Source organism: Bombus bifarius, unplaced genomic scaffold (assembly GCF_011952205.1).
Source record: "Bombus bifarius isolate JDL3187 unplaced genomic scaffold, Bbif_JDL3187 scf7180000009790, whole genome shotgun sequence".
Taxonomy (NCBI): domain Eukaryota; kingdom Metazoa; phylum Arthropoda; class Insecta; order Hymenoptera; family Apidae; genus Bombus; species Bombus bifarius.
The window spans coordinates 596,660-611,236 of record NW_022885336.1 but is presented as its reverse complement, the minus strand read 5'-3'; the positions used below and the strand labels follow the sequence as shown (position 1 = coordinate 611,236).

At 27.5% G+C, this 14,577-nt stretch overlaps 2 protein-coding genes and 1 long non-coding RNA gene across 4 annotated transcripts in view; 1 reads left to right on the top strand and 2 right to left on the bottom strand.

Annotated features, from left to right (window-relative positions):
* Positions 1 to 882: 882 nt before the first annotated feature.
* Positions 883 to 8,195, bottom strand: LOC117215765 (chitin synthase chs-2-like). Its single transcript, XM_033462230.1, has 19 exons — positions 7,993 to 8,195; positions 7,584 to 7,825; positions 7,098 to 7,394; positions 6,813 to 7,031; positions 6,422 to 6,721; positions 5,886 to 6,313; positions 5,566 to 5,812; positions 5,193 to 5,467; positions 4,854 to 5,064; positions 4,459 to 4,706; positions 4,118 to 4,310; positions 3,843 to 3,997; positions 3,442 to 3,741; positions 3,136 to 3,335; positions 2,756 to 3,065; positions 2,495 to 2,671; positions 2,247 to 2,414; positions 1,945 to 2,173; positions 883 to 1,788 (listed from the first exon to the last, which is right to left on the bottom strand). Exons 1-19 carry the CDS (start codon positions 8,163 to 8,165, stop codon positions 1,589 to 1,591), a joined length of 4,572 nt encoding a protein of 1,523 aa, XP_033318121.1. The 5' UTR covers positions 8,166 to 8,195; the 3' UTR covers positions 883 to 1,588.
* Positions 8,196 to 8,984: 789 nt separating this feature from the next.
* LOC117215736 (uncharacterized protein CG10915) overlaps positions 8,985 to 14,577 on the top strand; it is a 5,897-nt gene continuing 304 nt past the window's right edge. The window contains exons 1-7 of one of the 2 annotated variants that reach the window (XM_033462176.1): positions 8,985 to 9,621; positions 9,732 to 9,833; positions 9,945 to 10,169; positions 10,245 to 10,866; positions 11,026 to 11,121; positions 11,565 to 11,674; positions 13,795 to 14,160. In XM_033462176.1, coding sequence (XP_033318067.1) covers positions 9,352 to 9,621; positions 9,732 to 9,833; positions 9,945 to 10,169; positions 10,245 to 10,866; positions 11,026 to 11,121; positions 11,565 to 11,674; positions 13,795 to 14,160 — 1,791 coding nt within the window. In that variant the 5' untranslated portion in view covers positions 8,985 to 9,351. Of the gene's footprint in view, positions 9,622 to 9,731; positions 9,834 to 9,944; positions 10,170 to 10,244; positions 10,867 to 11,025; positions 11,122 to 11,564; positions 11,675 to 13,794; positions 14,443 to 14,577 lie in introns of those variants that run through there. The other variant, XM_033462175.1, reaches the window with a different exon arrangement.
* The window catches only part of LOC117215747, a 23,164-nt gene continuing 22,405 nt past the window's right edge, over positions 13,819 to 14,577 (bottom strand). Inside the window, exon 2 of the long non-coding RNA XR_004489201.1 lies at positions 13,819 to 14,002. This is a non-coding gene — a long non-coding RNA (uncharacterized LOC117215747). The remainder of the gene's footprint in view (positions 14,003 to 14,577) is intronic.

Here is a 14,577-nt window from a genome sequence, read left to right as displayed (position 1 = left end):
TTTGTTTATTACTCTTAATTATCTATGTAAAAAGTAAATAATATATTAAATATTTCAAGTGATAAATTGTTAATTATTTTAATTAATAACAAGTTCGTCTTTTTCCAGAAAGAATGTCGACGTTTTACGGTCAGACTAATTCTACATGTCACAGACTTAAGTAATGTATATCCATACATACATTTATTTTAATTTATATAAATTGAAGTTATATAATTAACTTTTTTAATATATTAACTCCTATAATATATTATACTTCTTCCAGATTCTAAAATATCGATGCGTGGTCGCCCTGCATGTTATAAATGCAACTTGTGTAATTGATTAATTGTACATTCATTTTTTTAAAAAATTATCTCAATTTAATTTAACAATATTTATTTACACATATTATTTTTATATTTCTTTATATAATATTTCTTTAGACATACTATTATTTTTCGGACGTGTCCATTTTTTGATAACTAAAATAGATATATAGGGTGAGACGGTAATCATAGAACAACCGGACAGAGGATGATTCTACGTGAAAAAATATGTCGAAGATATGCAGTAAAATTTTTTTATATGTCGCTTTTTTCGAAACATTTGAGTTTAAAAATTCGTCAAATATACTTTAACTTGGCTAAGTACCAACTAGGTATGAATAAACATTGAGCACGAGGTTATTAGTTAATATACATATGAAAATAAGTCAAAAATATTCAATAATATTTTTCTATTCATTGTAAAATCTCATTTTCAAGAATCTAAAATTTAAACATGTTTAATTACGAAATAGTTTGATACACGCGCATGATATCTCAATCTCAATAATCATTTTCAATCTATTTTCCTCGAAAAAACGAAAGTATCTTATGAAAAAATATTTTATTCTTTTCGATTTATTTTCACATATAGTTTAAACTTCTGTCGATTATTTATTCTTGTCCAGTCTGGAATTAGGCAAATTTATATATCCTTGTCAAATTCTTAAATTCGATTTTCTCGGAAACAAAATCTCGGATGAAAAAATATTATACTACATCTTTTTCTTACTTTTTCACATAGACCCACTATTTTCTGATTTCACTGGGTGTAGGCTGATATTATTAGAGTGGAAATTGTAGTACTATGAAGAAGCAAAATTTTTAAGTGATAGAGGCGCCACCATGCATTCATATATTCATATATATTATATGTATATTTTATGACAGTACTATAGCTGTTTACATTATAATATTACTTATAGTGTAAGTGTTCAATTATTGATTGTGCTTGCAAGTGATTCTTGAACTTACATATATTGTTTTTCATTTTTTATTAAAATGTTAGACGAAAATAAATTTTAAACAAATAAACTGCAAGTGTGCAAGTAAGCACAAGGTAAATGTTGCCAAGTACACATTTTTTAAAACATTTCTTATTACTTTATGAAAATAAGTGAACAAATTAAACAAATTCTATCTTTATTTTAACAAATTTATTTTGGATCCATAATTTACAGATGTTTGTAGTGATTGTACAAAGTAGAAGATCTTATTGTTCAATATAATAAACGTATATAAAATAAATGTATAAAATCATATATATATACTATCAATTAAATTTATTCATTATTGTCATTTAAAAATGTTGGGTTATCATATACAGGCCCTTTTGAATTTTTATTTTTTGGGTATATTTCTTTCTCATTAGCTGCATTATTTTGAGACTGCAACTCATGTTCTGCTAAAATATTTGAACGATGTTGTTCAAAAGCTTCTAGTACACCTTTTGGTGTGTTTAAAGATATTGTTTTTCTAAATCCTGAAATAATACATTTAATATAAGATTATTTTAAAGCATAATTATTATTTTTGTTATATTTTATCATTATAATAATATTATATATCATAAAATATTACTTTTAAATATTATTATTAAAATATAATTTATTAAATATATTATACTAAAATTAAATACCAGATATATCAGGGTTCCTTAATTTTATATTGAAAACTACTTCAAAGTTGGAAGGTCGCTTCGTAGGATTTTGAGATTCTTCCGCCAATTCTCTAACAGTTTTATGTTTTCTTGAAGAGGTTTCAGACCTATTATTATGTATTGTTTGATATTCTACTGTACTTTGGAGACCATCAGCTATATTTTTTGCATGAGTACTAGTAACTAATTCATTTGGTAAATTTTCTTTCTGGAAAGAAATATGAAAGTTAAATCAATTAAATTAAATTATATTTGACAATAATTCTTTTTTATAATATTACCTTGTTAAAGCATGCTAAACTCAATTTCACATTAGCAAGCACATGGATAAACGTAGTGAATCTATGACTTAACATAGCTAAGAATTGGATGAACAAAATGAAAACAAATGCAATAATAAAGAGACATCCAATTGGTTCCAAATGCATATAGTTTCTGAGTATATGTATCTGAAAAATTTTTTCATTTATAATGAGATTAAAATCAGTCAGAAATGATATTCATAGCACATTGAGAACATAAGACTTACTTCATGTGTGTCATTAATAAAAGTAATGTTATATTTAACAGCAAATGGCCATTGGACATGCAAAACATCTTTGTTTATTTGCAACAAGAATATTGCCACTATAAATAATGTATTTATCATAAAAAATTTGAAAAGACATTTATTACGTATGTCTATTAACCCCTCTGAAATTTTTTGCTGCAACAAAATTTAATTTTCCATAAAAGTTTTTATTAATTTTTCAATTTTAATTATTTATTTTCTTGTAAAAATCATACTTACCTGCCTTTCCACATCAATTTCAATAGGATGTAAATATTTTTTAATTAACTGCCTCCAAAATTCTTCTTCTGCATATGATAGAAAATCTATTTTTCCATTTTTCAAATGTTCATCTTGTATCCAATAAGGATTTATTACGTAATTTGGATCTTCTTGATTGTTATTAGTAAAGATACATTCTGAAGTTTCTGATTCTGTATCTGTGTTTAAATGTTCAGACACTTCTAATTTTACTTCATCGTATATTTTACTTTGATCGTTGCTTTTTTCTTCTATATTGCCTTTTAATATGTTATTGAGCTCTAAGGTACTAAAAATTTTAGTGAATTTAAATATAATATATTTATTATAGCATTTCTGAGTTTTCATTAGTTTAATACCTTTCTATATGCTTTAAACGAATATTAATTTCATTTATAGAATTATAGATAAATTCTAAGTATTCTTCTGATTTCTTCGAATTTTTATGAGTATAAAATCTACATTTACACAAATTGTGTAAAAAAGATTTCAGGCATTTATTAGCAACAGTTCCCTCTTGTTCAGATTTCTTTAGCTTCCTATTTTGTTGTTCTAATGCCTATAAAAATTATAATTCATAATGTATGAGAAGCAATACTAAAATAATTTACTAAATTAATTTACTAGTAACTAATACTAAGATAATTTTTTTTATAAAGTTATACTTGTCTGTGCAATTTGGATTCTCTGGTCCCCCATGTAATATTATGTAGATTGAAGATGGAAAAAATAATGAGTAACATGTACATAGATGGCACAGTAATATAATAAATGATTGCGTAAGGTAAACATGATAGTTCCTGAGGGTGTAAAAAACCTGTTGCTACGAACTGACCGATTACAATAAGAAACAAAAGAGCATTGGGTGCAAGGAGTCCATCTGCTGCTATTTGTAATACTATGCCAATTAATACAACCATCATTACTACACCATATAAGACAGAAATAGTTTCTGCTGCTATAAGCTGTAATAACATTAATAAAAACTTGTAAATTAATTCTATTAATAATTATCAGTTTTAAATTGGTTATATTTACATTGTATATGGATAATTTAGATTATTACCTGTTTGTGTACATCACCAAAAAAACTGATTAAAGCAAAAATGACAATTGGAATTGAATTACACCAGAAACTTATCCAATTATTTAATTCAAAGGAAGTTACAAATGCCCCAACCATCATTAAGTAAATGAAAGATGGCCCTATAATTGTACTACCTACATAAAGTAATATAATAAATAAATAAATAATAGATATACATATATATTTTTAATACATAATATATGAATAACTATTTCTGCATTTATTAATTATACATATTTATAGAACCAAATTACCTGTTAAAATCCATTGGTAAGTTACATAAAGCCATGAAATATTATTATTTAGTTTCCTGGTTTCCCTTGATGTATTTAGTAAATCAAAAATGTTAGCCATGGTTGATGGAATCCATCGCCGACGTTGAATATAAAACTCTTCAAATGATTCTGGAGCATGTGTATAAGCGTCACTAGCTGCGCAATATTCCACCTAATTGAATGAAACAAATGAAGAAAGGTATTTATAATAAATTAATAAAGCATTTTTTAAATCTAATTCCTTATTTTTTAGAAAATAATTAATTTTTTTTAAATTATGATTTGAAGTATAATGTAGGTATAAATATACATTTTCTTACTTTACAACCAGCTTGTAAAATTAGTGTACAAAGCCATCGATCTTCTCCTTGATCATACTGAATATAATGTTTTGGTTCAGTTGACCTTATTGCATATTTAGCTATAACATTATGTTGCATTAAAGCTTTTGCTCTGAACAGAGAAAAACAACCTGGACTGCAAAGAACAGAGCCTATTGTGTGTTCTGTTGACTTCTGAAGCCAATGCCCAATAGCATATTCAAATTTCTGCAACCAAATCATGGGACCTACATATGAAAATATATTTTTAAAACTATATTACAAAATACTTTAATTTATTAATTTTTAATAAATTTTAAAATAAATTTAGGAGAAATAAGAATATATTTCATATGTTAAATTTTTATGTCAAACTTAGATATCTATGGAGGTACCTTTTCCTATGGGATGTATTCTTCCACAAGCTGCACCTAATTCCTTATTTTTCTTCATCAAATCTAGCAATGCTTTAACAGCTGTTGGTCGAAAATCAACATCTCCATCTAGTGTTAGAATGTAAGTATTTTCTGCTATTAATTCTTTAGTGTCAAAATCTGTTGATGAGTTCATGAAACAATAACCAAGAAGATAATACATATACATGACCTAAAATATATCAGTAATTAGTACAAAATAAAAAGATATAATTTATGTATTTAAGAAAGAACCTATTTGAATTAAATTTATAGAAATATAATTTTGTCTCATATTAAGAGTAATATGATTAAGTACACCTGACTCCATCGTTTTCTGTGTCTGATTTTATTTTTATCTTTAAGATGTACTGTTAAACGTGTTTTTCCTGGTAAATTCCAAACTAGTTGACCACCATAAGGAGTTGGATATTTAGTTGGTGGTAAATCAAGTATACCAAGATTTTTTATGTTTTCCTGCATTGATTCCACAAATGTTGCTACATATTCATTTATGCATACTTCACTTTCTTTATGGTTACAAGATCCAATACAACCATGCATACAACAAAATGCATCATCAAACATTACATGTGCTGAAACAGTTCATATGTCATTTTTATTTAATACTTTAAAGATTTTAACTGAAATATACTACATGTCTTGCATAATTAATTATAAGTATGCTATTTACTTTCAAGTTCATAGTAGTCATTAATAGAAATCTTATAATACTTCTGTGTAACTTTCATGGCACAGTGATCTTTATCTAATCTTAAAATACTTCCAATCAATTCGTTCATTTCTTTTTTATTTTCGTGCCACATAGTTGCACAAACATAAATTACAGGGACATAAGCATTTCTTTTGTTATTTATAGTGTTTTGAGAAAGTGTGGAATTAGGATTACTAAAATCACATATTTCGTTTGAATTGCTACTCTGAAATAAAAGTTTCAGCTAGAAAGCAGCAGTTAAACAAACTTTCATTTTGAAATACCAAACAAAGTAAAACCTCAAATTCTGTAATAGAGTCTGAAGATTCTTCTACTTCTTCAACAACATGATAATTTTCATGTCTCCTCTTATTTAATCCTAAGAATTGATCAATTAGGAATGCATCATAACTAGGATGATAGAAAATTTTCTCTATAGGTGCAAGTCTTTCCTTTTCACCTAACCAGATTTGTACTGTGATCCAAATCTGTGATAACCACCATATTATCCAGCACCAGATATGCCAGTTTAAAAGAAACTCTGTCATACTATTATATTTAGGTGTATTTAAGAATAAATAATCTGGTATTAAATTATGAAATGCACACGAATCTTCTTCTCTTGATACACAAAATATCATTATTAATAAGATCGTCCCTGGAGTAACTAAACTTATTGGCAGGGCAAAGCCAAACTTATGCATTTGAGTTTTATATGCAATTATTGCTGTAAAGGTATTAAACAATTTTTAGAATTATACAAGATAAAATAAAAAAAATTATTACAATATATAATTTATTATTATCATATTTATAATAAAAATGTATACCTTACCTACTTGATATATGACAAAAGCACAAAATATTTGTAATAAAAAGGTATACAGGGGTGCAGAAGTAGTATCTATAATAGTATCTATAATATTATCTTTAGTTGATAGTTTGATTAATTCTATGTTATATTCATTCTGTCCCAAAAATTCAAAAAATTCTTGTATATGGATTTCTTTAAAAGTTGAAATCACTATAGTACTTGAAATAAAGATTAAACATCTCCATAATGCTATATATCCTTGTAATACATTGCAATTATTTGATAAATCTATCTTATTTTTTGCTAATAAATTTATGAAACCTAAATAAAAAATTATATTTTTTTAAAAAGTTGTAAATTAGAAAAAACATGTCAGAAGATATAATAGATTTAAATTATGCACAAATTTTACCACAATAACTATTGTGTGTCACATAATTATACCACCAACGAGAAGAAGATAACAGAAGTGATATAGGAAGAATCCATGTTAGAGGATGTTGTATATAATTCAGAAAGGAATATAAAACTGTTCCTGAACCTTGAACAATTACTGCTAAAACATTGGATGCTAGGACTACTATAAATATCTTAGTTGCTCTTATGTATTTGTGATATTGTATAAATAAATCTGTAATAATAGTATAAATTTGTTAACTATATTTTTCATAACTAATTTACAAATAGATTTACTTACTTAAAATGGTAGGAATAAAACAAATACAACTACAGATTGCAGCAACATCCACAGAATTAAGCTGTGGAAGACAATAGAAAATTAATGATGCAACACCAATTGACTGAATTGTTTCCAAAACAAAAAGAATTATAATAGCTTTTTTTGGAGGCAATTTTTCTTTCTTTTTGAAAAGAAAATACCATATTGCACAAAGTATTGTGAAACACTCTGGTATGAGGAACATAGAAATAATATACCATGTCCAAATTATTTTGCCTTTTTTGGAAATCCTTGCTTCCAGTTCTTCTTGATATTCTACAACATTAAATGTTACTGAAATAGTACCCTTATTTGTATAAAATGTAAAATTTATATTAAAAAAGAGTTACATGTAAATATATTATGAACATAATTGTAATGAGATTTATAATTTTAAGTAACTATAAGCACAATTATAAACTTATAATGATATAAATTAATGAAGATAAATATTAAATAAATTACCTGAATAATAATCACAGAACTGTATAGACTTTTCATCTTTGAGCTGTGATAGAGCAAAAATGACTACAAATTTAGAGATTAAACCAGTACAAAGGACAATACAGAAAAATATACCATATACAAATACTTTAATAATTTGCATAGAAATATCCAACCATTTTTTATTTTGCATAGATGCACTTTCCTTTTTTATTGGAAAATATTTAAATATATCCCAAAATGTATTTGATGAACTTGGAAGCCTACAATTAAGTGAGTAAATTCAGTAAGGTAACTATTAATAAAGTAGACATTTTTTAAACACATATTAAATTATGATATTATAACGTAGATTACTCGAAATTTTTTTAGACTTTTACATACTTGAAACTTTTAAATTATATATATAAATAAAATGATGAATCCTTACGAATTTTGCGACGTATTTTCATCTTCATATTCCGAAAAATCGTCGTTAGAATATTGAAATTCATATGAAGGTTCTAAACTATTGTCTTTCGATGATGACATGCTGCAAGAATAAAACTTACTAATAAGTTTAGTCATTGATGTGTCACCAATAGCCCAAATTTTCATTGGCATATCAATTAATATACTGATAAAATTGATAAGATTTCAAATTTGTCAAGGGTTTTCTACATTATCTGTGATCTAGGAGATCAAGGAGATAGAGAAACAAGTAAGTTATAGTAATGTTCTATTTTTTCTAAGACGATATTTAGGTTTATTAAGAAATGAATTTTGGTCAACAGAATTCATTGTTATTTATTATTAGCCTAGTGTGTTATATGAAATGGAGTAGAATCATTAAATGATATATTTTACGCCTAAAAATAGATGAATGTACAAATATTATTTTACTAGAAGAAACATCAGTTGATATTTTTATTTATCATTTTTTATTTAGTAATATGCATTAAAAATGTTTCAGATATGAACATAAGAATGAATAAATTAGGATCTTTATGCAACAATAAACTGTTTCAAAACTTTAGACAAAAGTATCCCAAATCTTAATAATAATTATTATTAGACTGCGTATATTTATGCAAATTCGCGTTTTTATGATTATAAGTAAAAACATAGAACATATATAGAAAAATTGTTTTATTCATCAGATATCGTAAGAAGTAATATATATTTGATATTTTATATATTTTTTATATTACATAAATGTTGAGCATTTTTGCATCTTAAAATTTCCTATAAATGCATCAAAATCCGCAGTCTAGTAATTATATTCTCTAATCAGTTTTATTCATTTAATAACAAATTGTAAAAATTTATAAAAATGATAGCGAAGATTGAAAGCAAGTATATGAGCAATACATTCAAACAAGATTTTAATTTTACCGCTGCCATAAAGTTGAAATCATATCGAATTCTGAGTCGTAACATTCGATAAGAAATAATCGATAATGAATGGATTTCGTAGCACTTTTCACGAGATAGGTTCCTATCTGTGAATTACGCTTTGTGCTTCATTTGTCAATAATCGAGGATAAAGTTAAATGCCGGATTAATTCCTTCGGCATAATCTAAGCGAGTTCGAAAAGGAAAAGAGAAATCCTGAAGCGATGTGGCGTGCCCCGAAGTTGGCTCTCCGGGCCGAAGTCTTCTTTGTTCAAATGAAAGTATTAATACCGAAGGTTGAATCGGTTTAACCGCGGAATACCTTCTTTGAGTACTTTTTAAGTACTTTTCCCTGAAATTATACGTCTTCTTCAGGGGTGAATTTCCCCCCCGATATTTCGTTTTTTTTTCAAAAATGGCATCACAGAGTCAAAATGCTATGAATGTAAGTTCGAGTGTTTCACCGGCGAATGGATCATCCGGATCGTCGACGACCATCTCGGTCTGCACTACGAAGATGCAGTCTCTTACTTCTACACCATCCTCACAATCCTATCAACAACACTCGTCTCCATCGTCGTCACCATCGCCGTCGCCGTCACCGATGCAGCAACAGCATCAACAGACTCTACAACAACCTAACAATATAGAGGCAATTGATAAGAATTCCTCCAATACATTAAAAGTATGTATACATATAGTTATATGTATTTAGAAATACTTCTGTTTGAAGAAAATAATCTATCATGCAGATTATATGTTCATTGATAATAATTTTTTACATTTCTTTTGTAGCGTAATCCAAAAATGGAATTAAGCAAAACTGATTTATTAAAACTATTAGGGCATCTTGAAGGAGAATTGCAGGCAAGAGATATTGTAATAGCAGTATTAAAGGTAATTTATTTTTCATTAATGGAAGCATTTTTATAATTAACATTAACCGTTATAGTAACAATACGATATTGAATATTTAAGACATAAATAGGTTTTTTGTGTATTTTATAGTCAGAAAAATTGAAACATCTATTAAATACTCGATATCTGAGTGGGACATCAGATCCACATGCTGCACTTGCACGTGATATTGTATTAGTAGGTAGTGTCAGTGAACATGAACCAAATCAAATAAATAAACAAGTTGCTACTTTAGAAGCACTTGTGACACAACAAAGATGTATGCAGTTTAAAATGGCCAAAGTTCTTAAAGAAGCAGAGCTTAGGCACAGAGCAGTATGTATATCATATTTGGTTACTTAAATAGCAATGAATATTGTAAATTGTATATTCATACTTAGTTTACTTCAGGTTATCAAGGAATTAGAAGAAGAAAAACGAAAACATGAACATGATACTGCCCAGGGTGACGATATTACATATGGCTTGGAAAAAGAAAGGACACGATTGAAAAAAGAATTAGAATTAGAGAAACAAGAAAAAAAAAGACTGGAATTAGAATTAAAGAAAGCAAATGAAACTTTAGAGGAAGAAAAAACTCGACAGAAGCAAATAGTACTTCTTCTACTTGCTGAACGCAAAAAGATAATTATGAAGTATATAGAAGAAAGGAAAAGATCAGAAGATTTGGCACAGATATTAAGCGAAGAAAAAGTTCGGATAGATTCTATGGCTGAAGGACTCGAAGAGGAAAGTAAAAAGTCGTTACAAATGGAAGCAGAATTGGAGAAACAACTTGCGCAATTTGACATGGAAAGACAGCAATATAAACAAGCCTTAGCAAAAGAAGAAAAGAGGGCTAAAGATCTCGAATTAGAATTAGATAAACTTAGAACTGAAATGGATGTATGGAAAGAGTCTCAAACACGAGGTTCTCCAAGAGGTGTGGGTGCAACTCCACCACCACCCCCAGCCAAACCAGTTAATTTAGTTGTTATGCCTACAGTTAAACCTGCTAGTGCACCACAAACAAGTATGTTGTGCATAATAATTAGAATGTTTCAGTTACATACATAAATAGAACTTATTTTAGTAAGCACTAATAGCAAGCAAATAATATTCTCAATATCTATTATGATGTTGAATACTGATAATATTGTTGAATATTTTTATAATTACATCTTATGTGCAGTTAAAGGTACAGTGCTGGGTACTGGGACTCCAATGGTTAGTAGTAAAGTTGTTCAGCCCACTGCCACGGTATCTAGTGTTCCTGTCAGCGGTCCAAGTAAGAACAGCAGTTATCCTAAAGTTAAAATAGGATATAATCAAATTAAAATATTTTGGATATATTTTCTCTAAGAGAATTTTTATATTGCATGACAGTGGATGAATTAATAAATTACATTTTGACTGTTAATTGAAAAAGGAATGGTAATTATAGCTTTTGCTCATAAGTGTAATGCACCTGATATTGATATGAATTTGTTATTTCTACTTATTTGATGTTGATGCGATAATTTATAATTTAATGCTGGTTCAGACTGATACAGGGTTAATACAATAAATAATTTATATTTAAGATTTTATTCTAAAGATTACATAAAACTAAATAATTCGTACTGATACTTTGGGAATAATATTATACATTATATTTTTAATTGTATTTCAATATTTTGAATATAGGTATTTTAAAGTAGTGAAATAACACTTATACTAATTTCTTTGTAGCTACTGGGATTGCTAGGTCAGTAACTCCTGGGCAGGCATTACGCGGCGTCACGTACACGTCCAACATTACATCTTCTACTGGAGAAACTGCGGTGTCTTCTGAAAATCAGGTAAATTATCCCCATTTTCCTTCACATTCTACTTTAATTTGAAAATATTATACAGTACACATTTATGCATATACTTGTAAAAAATCATTTTTCATAATATAGCTTTCATAATATTAAAATCTTTCATATTTTCATTTCAATCAATTATGTTGATTTTTAAAACACCACTATGTTTTATGCATCTAATTTGTATGAAAATTTACAGAATATACAAAAGCAACATAATAATATGTTACTAGAATGGAAACATTTGAACAGTATATTGCTTGTATGTAATTTCAAAAGAAATTATTTTAAAAGTAAAATTTATTAATAAAAATAAATGATTGATCTTTGTATGTGATTTAAAAAGAAATACATTAATTTAATACACTGCTTCATAATATAAGCATATAAGCATGATAATTTTGTATCCATAATTTATGTTAAATTTTATTTTGCTAAGAAATGAATAGAACACCAAAATACATAAATTAATTTATGAATATATAAATTATACTTATAAAAGTGACCATACAAGCAAAAATTTAAGTGTTAAATATTGTTATTATTATTATCGTTATGATTATTAATGATAACAAAAGTGCTTCTAAAAATAATCAAAATATGATTGAATTAATCTATTAGGTTTAATAATATTATATGATATTATTTTATATGTGTATCATAATCAAATAGGATTTTCTAGTCTTATATTTTGTTCAGGTTGAATGTTATATAGAATAATTTTATTGTATGATTATTGCATGATAATGATAAATATAAATATGTCTTATCATCTTGTTATAGAACGCACAGTTATTGCGTATTTTTTGACTTTTTGTATTATTTCTAATGAATCAGTGTAACAAACAGAAACTGCTTTGGGGTAAAATTGGTTTATTTCTTCTTCTAACACGTACGTAAGTTACTGATCGTACTTACTATAATGACATGAAAAGCAATCAATATAATTGCTAAGCTAGAAAAACAATCGATGTATATATTTAAAATAATAATATGAACAATAGATATTTTCTATATTTTTATATAAAAAACAAATGTAAGATGTAAAATACACAAAATATTATTGCAAAGCAGAAAATAAAGGTGTTCATACACGCACAGTAAGTTATAAGTATACATATGAATATTAATGTTGCATGCACACATCTTGCAGATGCGTTGCATGCTTTTTCAATTCAATAGGTATTTCTTAATTATTACAACGAAACTTCATAAACATTTTATTATTACAATTTTTTAAATTATTATGATAAATTTATATCATGTTATAGTTACGCTGTTATAGTTGTAATTGAATATTCTTTTATCATATAGATGACAAAAAATTCATCTTTTTATTTCTGATTACACACACATACACACACACATGTTTGTAAACTTTAATTCACATTGAATTATATCACATTGTATTATTTTATATAAGTTACTACACCATCAAATTTTAAGTCTAACTTATGTATTATGCTATTCTTATTTTGTACATAAGATTACTACTTAGTATGTACATTGATTATTTCCTTAATTAAAACTTGTATGCAACTCACTTTTGAGCCTTATTTACAAATTTTCCCTGCTTGCCCTCCTAATTGCAACCTTGTATTTGCTATTGCTAACTTTACCATGGTTTGGTTATTCACCTGTTATTTTTTCGAGTTGTGTAATGTAACTATTCTAACAAAGAAAAGTAGATCTACATACAGTTTCTATAGTAGAACGTTACAATTCTTTTTAATTATGTTCGCAAGCAAATAAAATTCGTATTACCTTATAATAATCTCTCTTTTCACTTCACCAAATTATATATTAAGTTACTAGGAATCAATGCAGTTCTGGTTGTAGTTAAAAATTAATAAACATATCTATCATGAAATTGCTTAGCTTAACAAGCTGATCTTTTCTTCAAACATCTTCAATTACTATTTCTCTGGCAATTGATTTATTTCTTTGCTTTAGATTGGTGATTTGGTATAATTTCGACTGCCCCATTTTTTTTTCTTTCTGTTCTTAATCATTATCTTAAATGCAGCGATCGTCTATATGTGCCCTTCTAGTGGGGGTGCTTCAAAGGGATAACCGGAACGTTAAATCGGATCTCCTGTGTATTCATTCCTCAGGCTGTAGACAAACGTGTGGTTGTACCTGCTCCTGTAAATCCTGGAGGCACGGTAAAACTTATACCGTCGACACAAGCTACAGGAAAGCTTGGTTTTCATGTTGGCTCTGGTTCGGCGATTCAAGCATCCGGTATGCTGCCCTCGAAAAAGCCACCAGTATCTCGCGGTGTTCCTCCTCCAGTGCCGCCAAATAAGCCGGTAGTACCACCTAAAAAGGAGGCTGCTTATATTAGAAGGACTGAGTCTCAAGCAACACAGGACGCCGTAAAACTTGGTAAACAAGCTGCGGCGCATCCTACTAGTGGACCTACCGTTCCGCAAGTCCAACAGGCAATAGGAGCTTTTACTCAAGCCTCCGATGAAGAGGTTAGTAATAAAGCTCCTCTGCCTTTCTCATCCGATTAATACGGATGAACAACTTCAACTTCATTTCAAGTGCCAGCATCTTAAATGTTTCTATGTTCTTATCTCCTGATATATTCTTTCCTCTTTGTCAATGACTTTAGAAGTCTCATCGGGTGCTCAAGAAAGCTACTTATTTGCACAAGTTGCAAACACGTTGCTATATTTTCTATTTAGGAGGAACTTTATAAATAATTATGATTGAATGAAGCTACTGAATAAAAGGCCATTATTTCTCTTATTATACTTTTATATCATTACGATATTTACGATATTTTACATTTTATTAAAATTTTACATATCTTGCAGAAGTTCAATTATTCTATAACATTCTATAGCTTCTCATGTTAATTAAATACTTATAAAATTATTAAATTATTT

Coding starts and splice junctions, on each gene's coding strand:
- LOC117215765 (XM_033462230.1), bottom strand. CDS start 8,165: ATGCCAATGAAAATTTGGGCTATTGGTGACACATCAATGACTAAACTT. Junction 7,826..7,992: donor GAAAATACGTCGCAAAATTC/GTAAGGATTCAT, acceptor ACTTAATTGTAG/GCTTCCAAGTTCATCAAATA. Junction 3,336..3,441: donor AATCCAAATTGCACAGACAA/GTATAACTTTAT, acceptor TAATTTTTATAG/GCATTAGAACAACAAAATAG.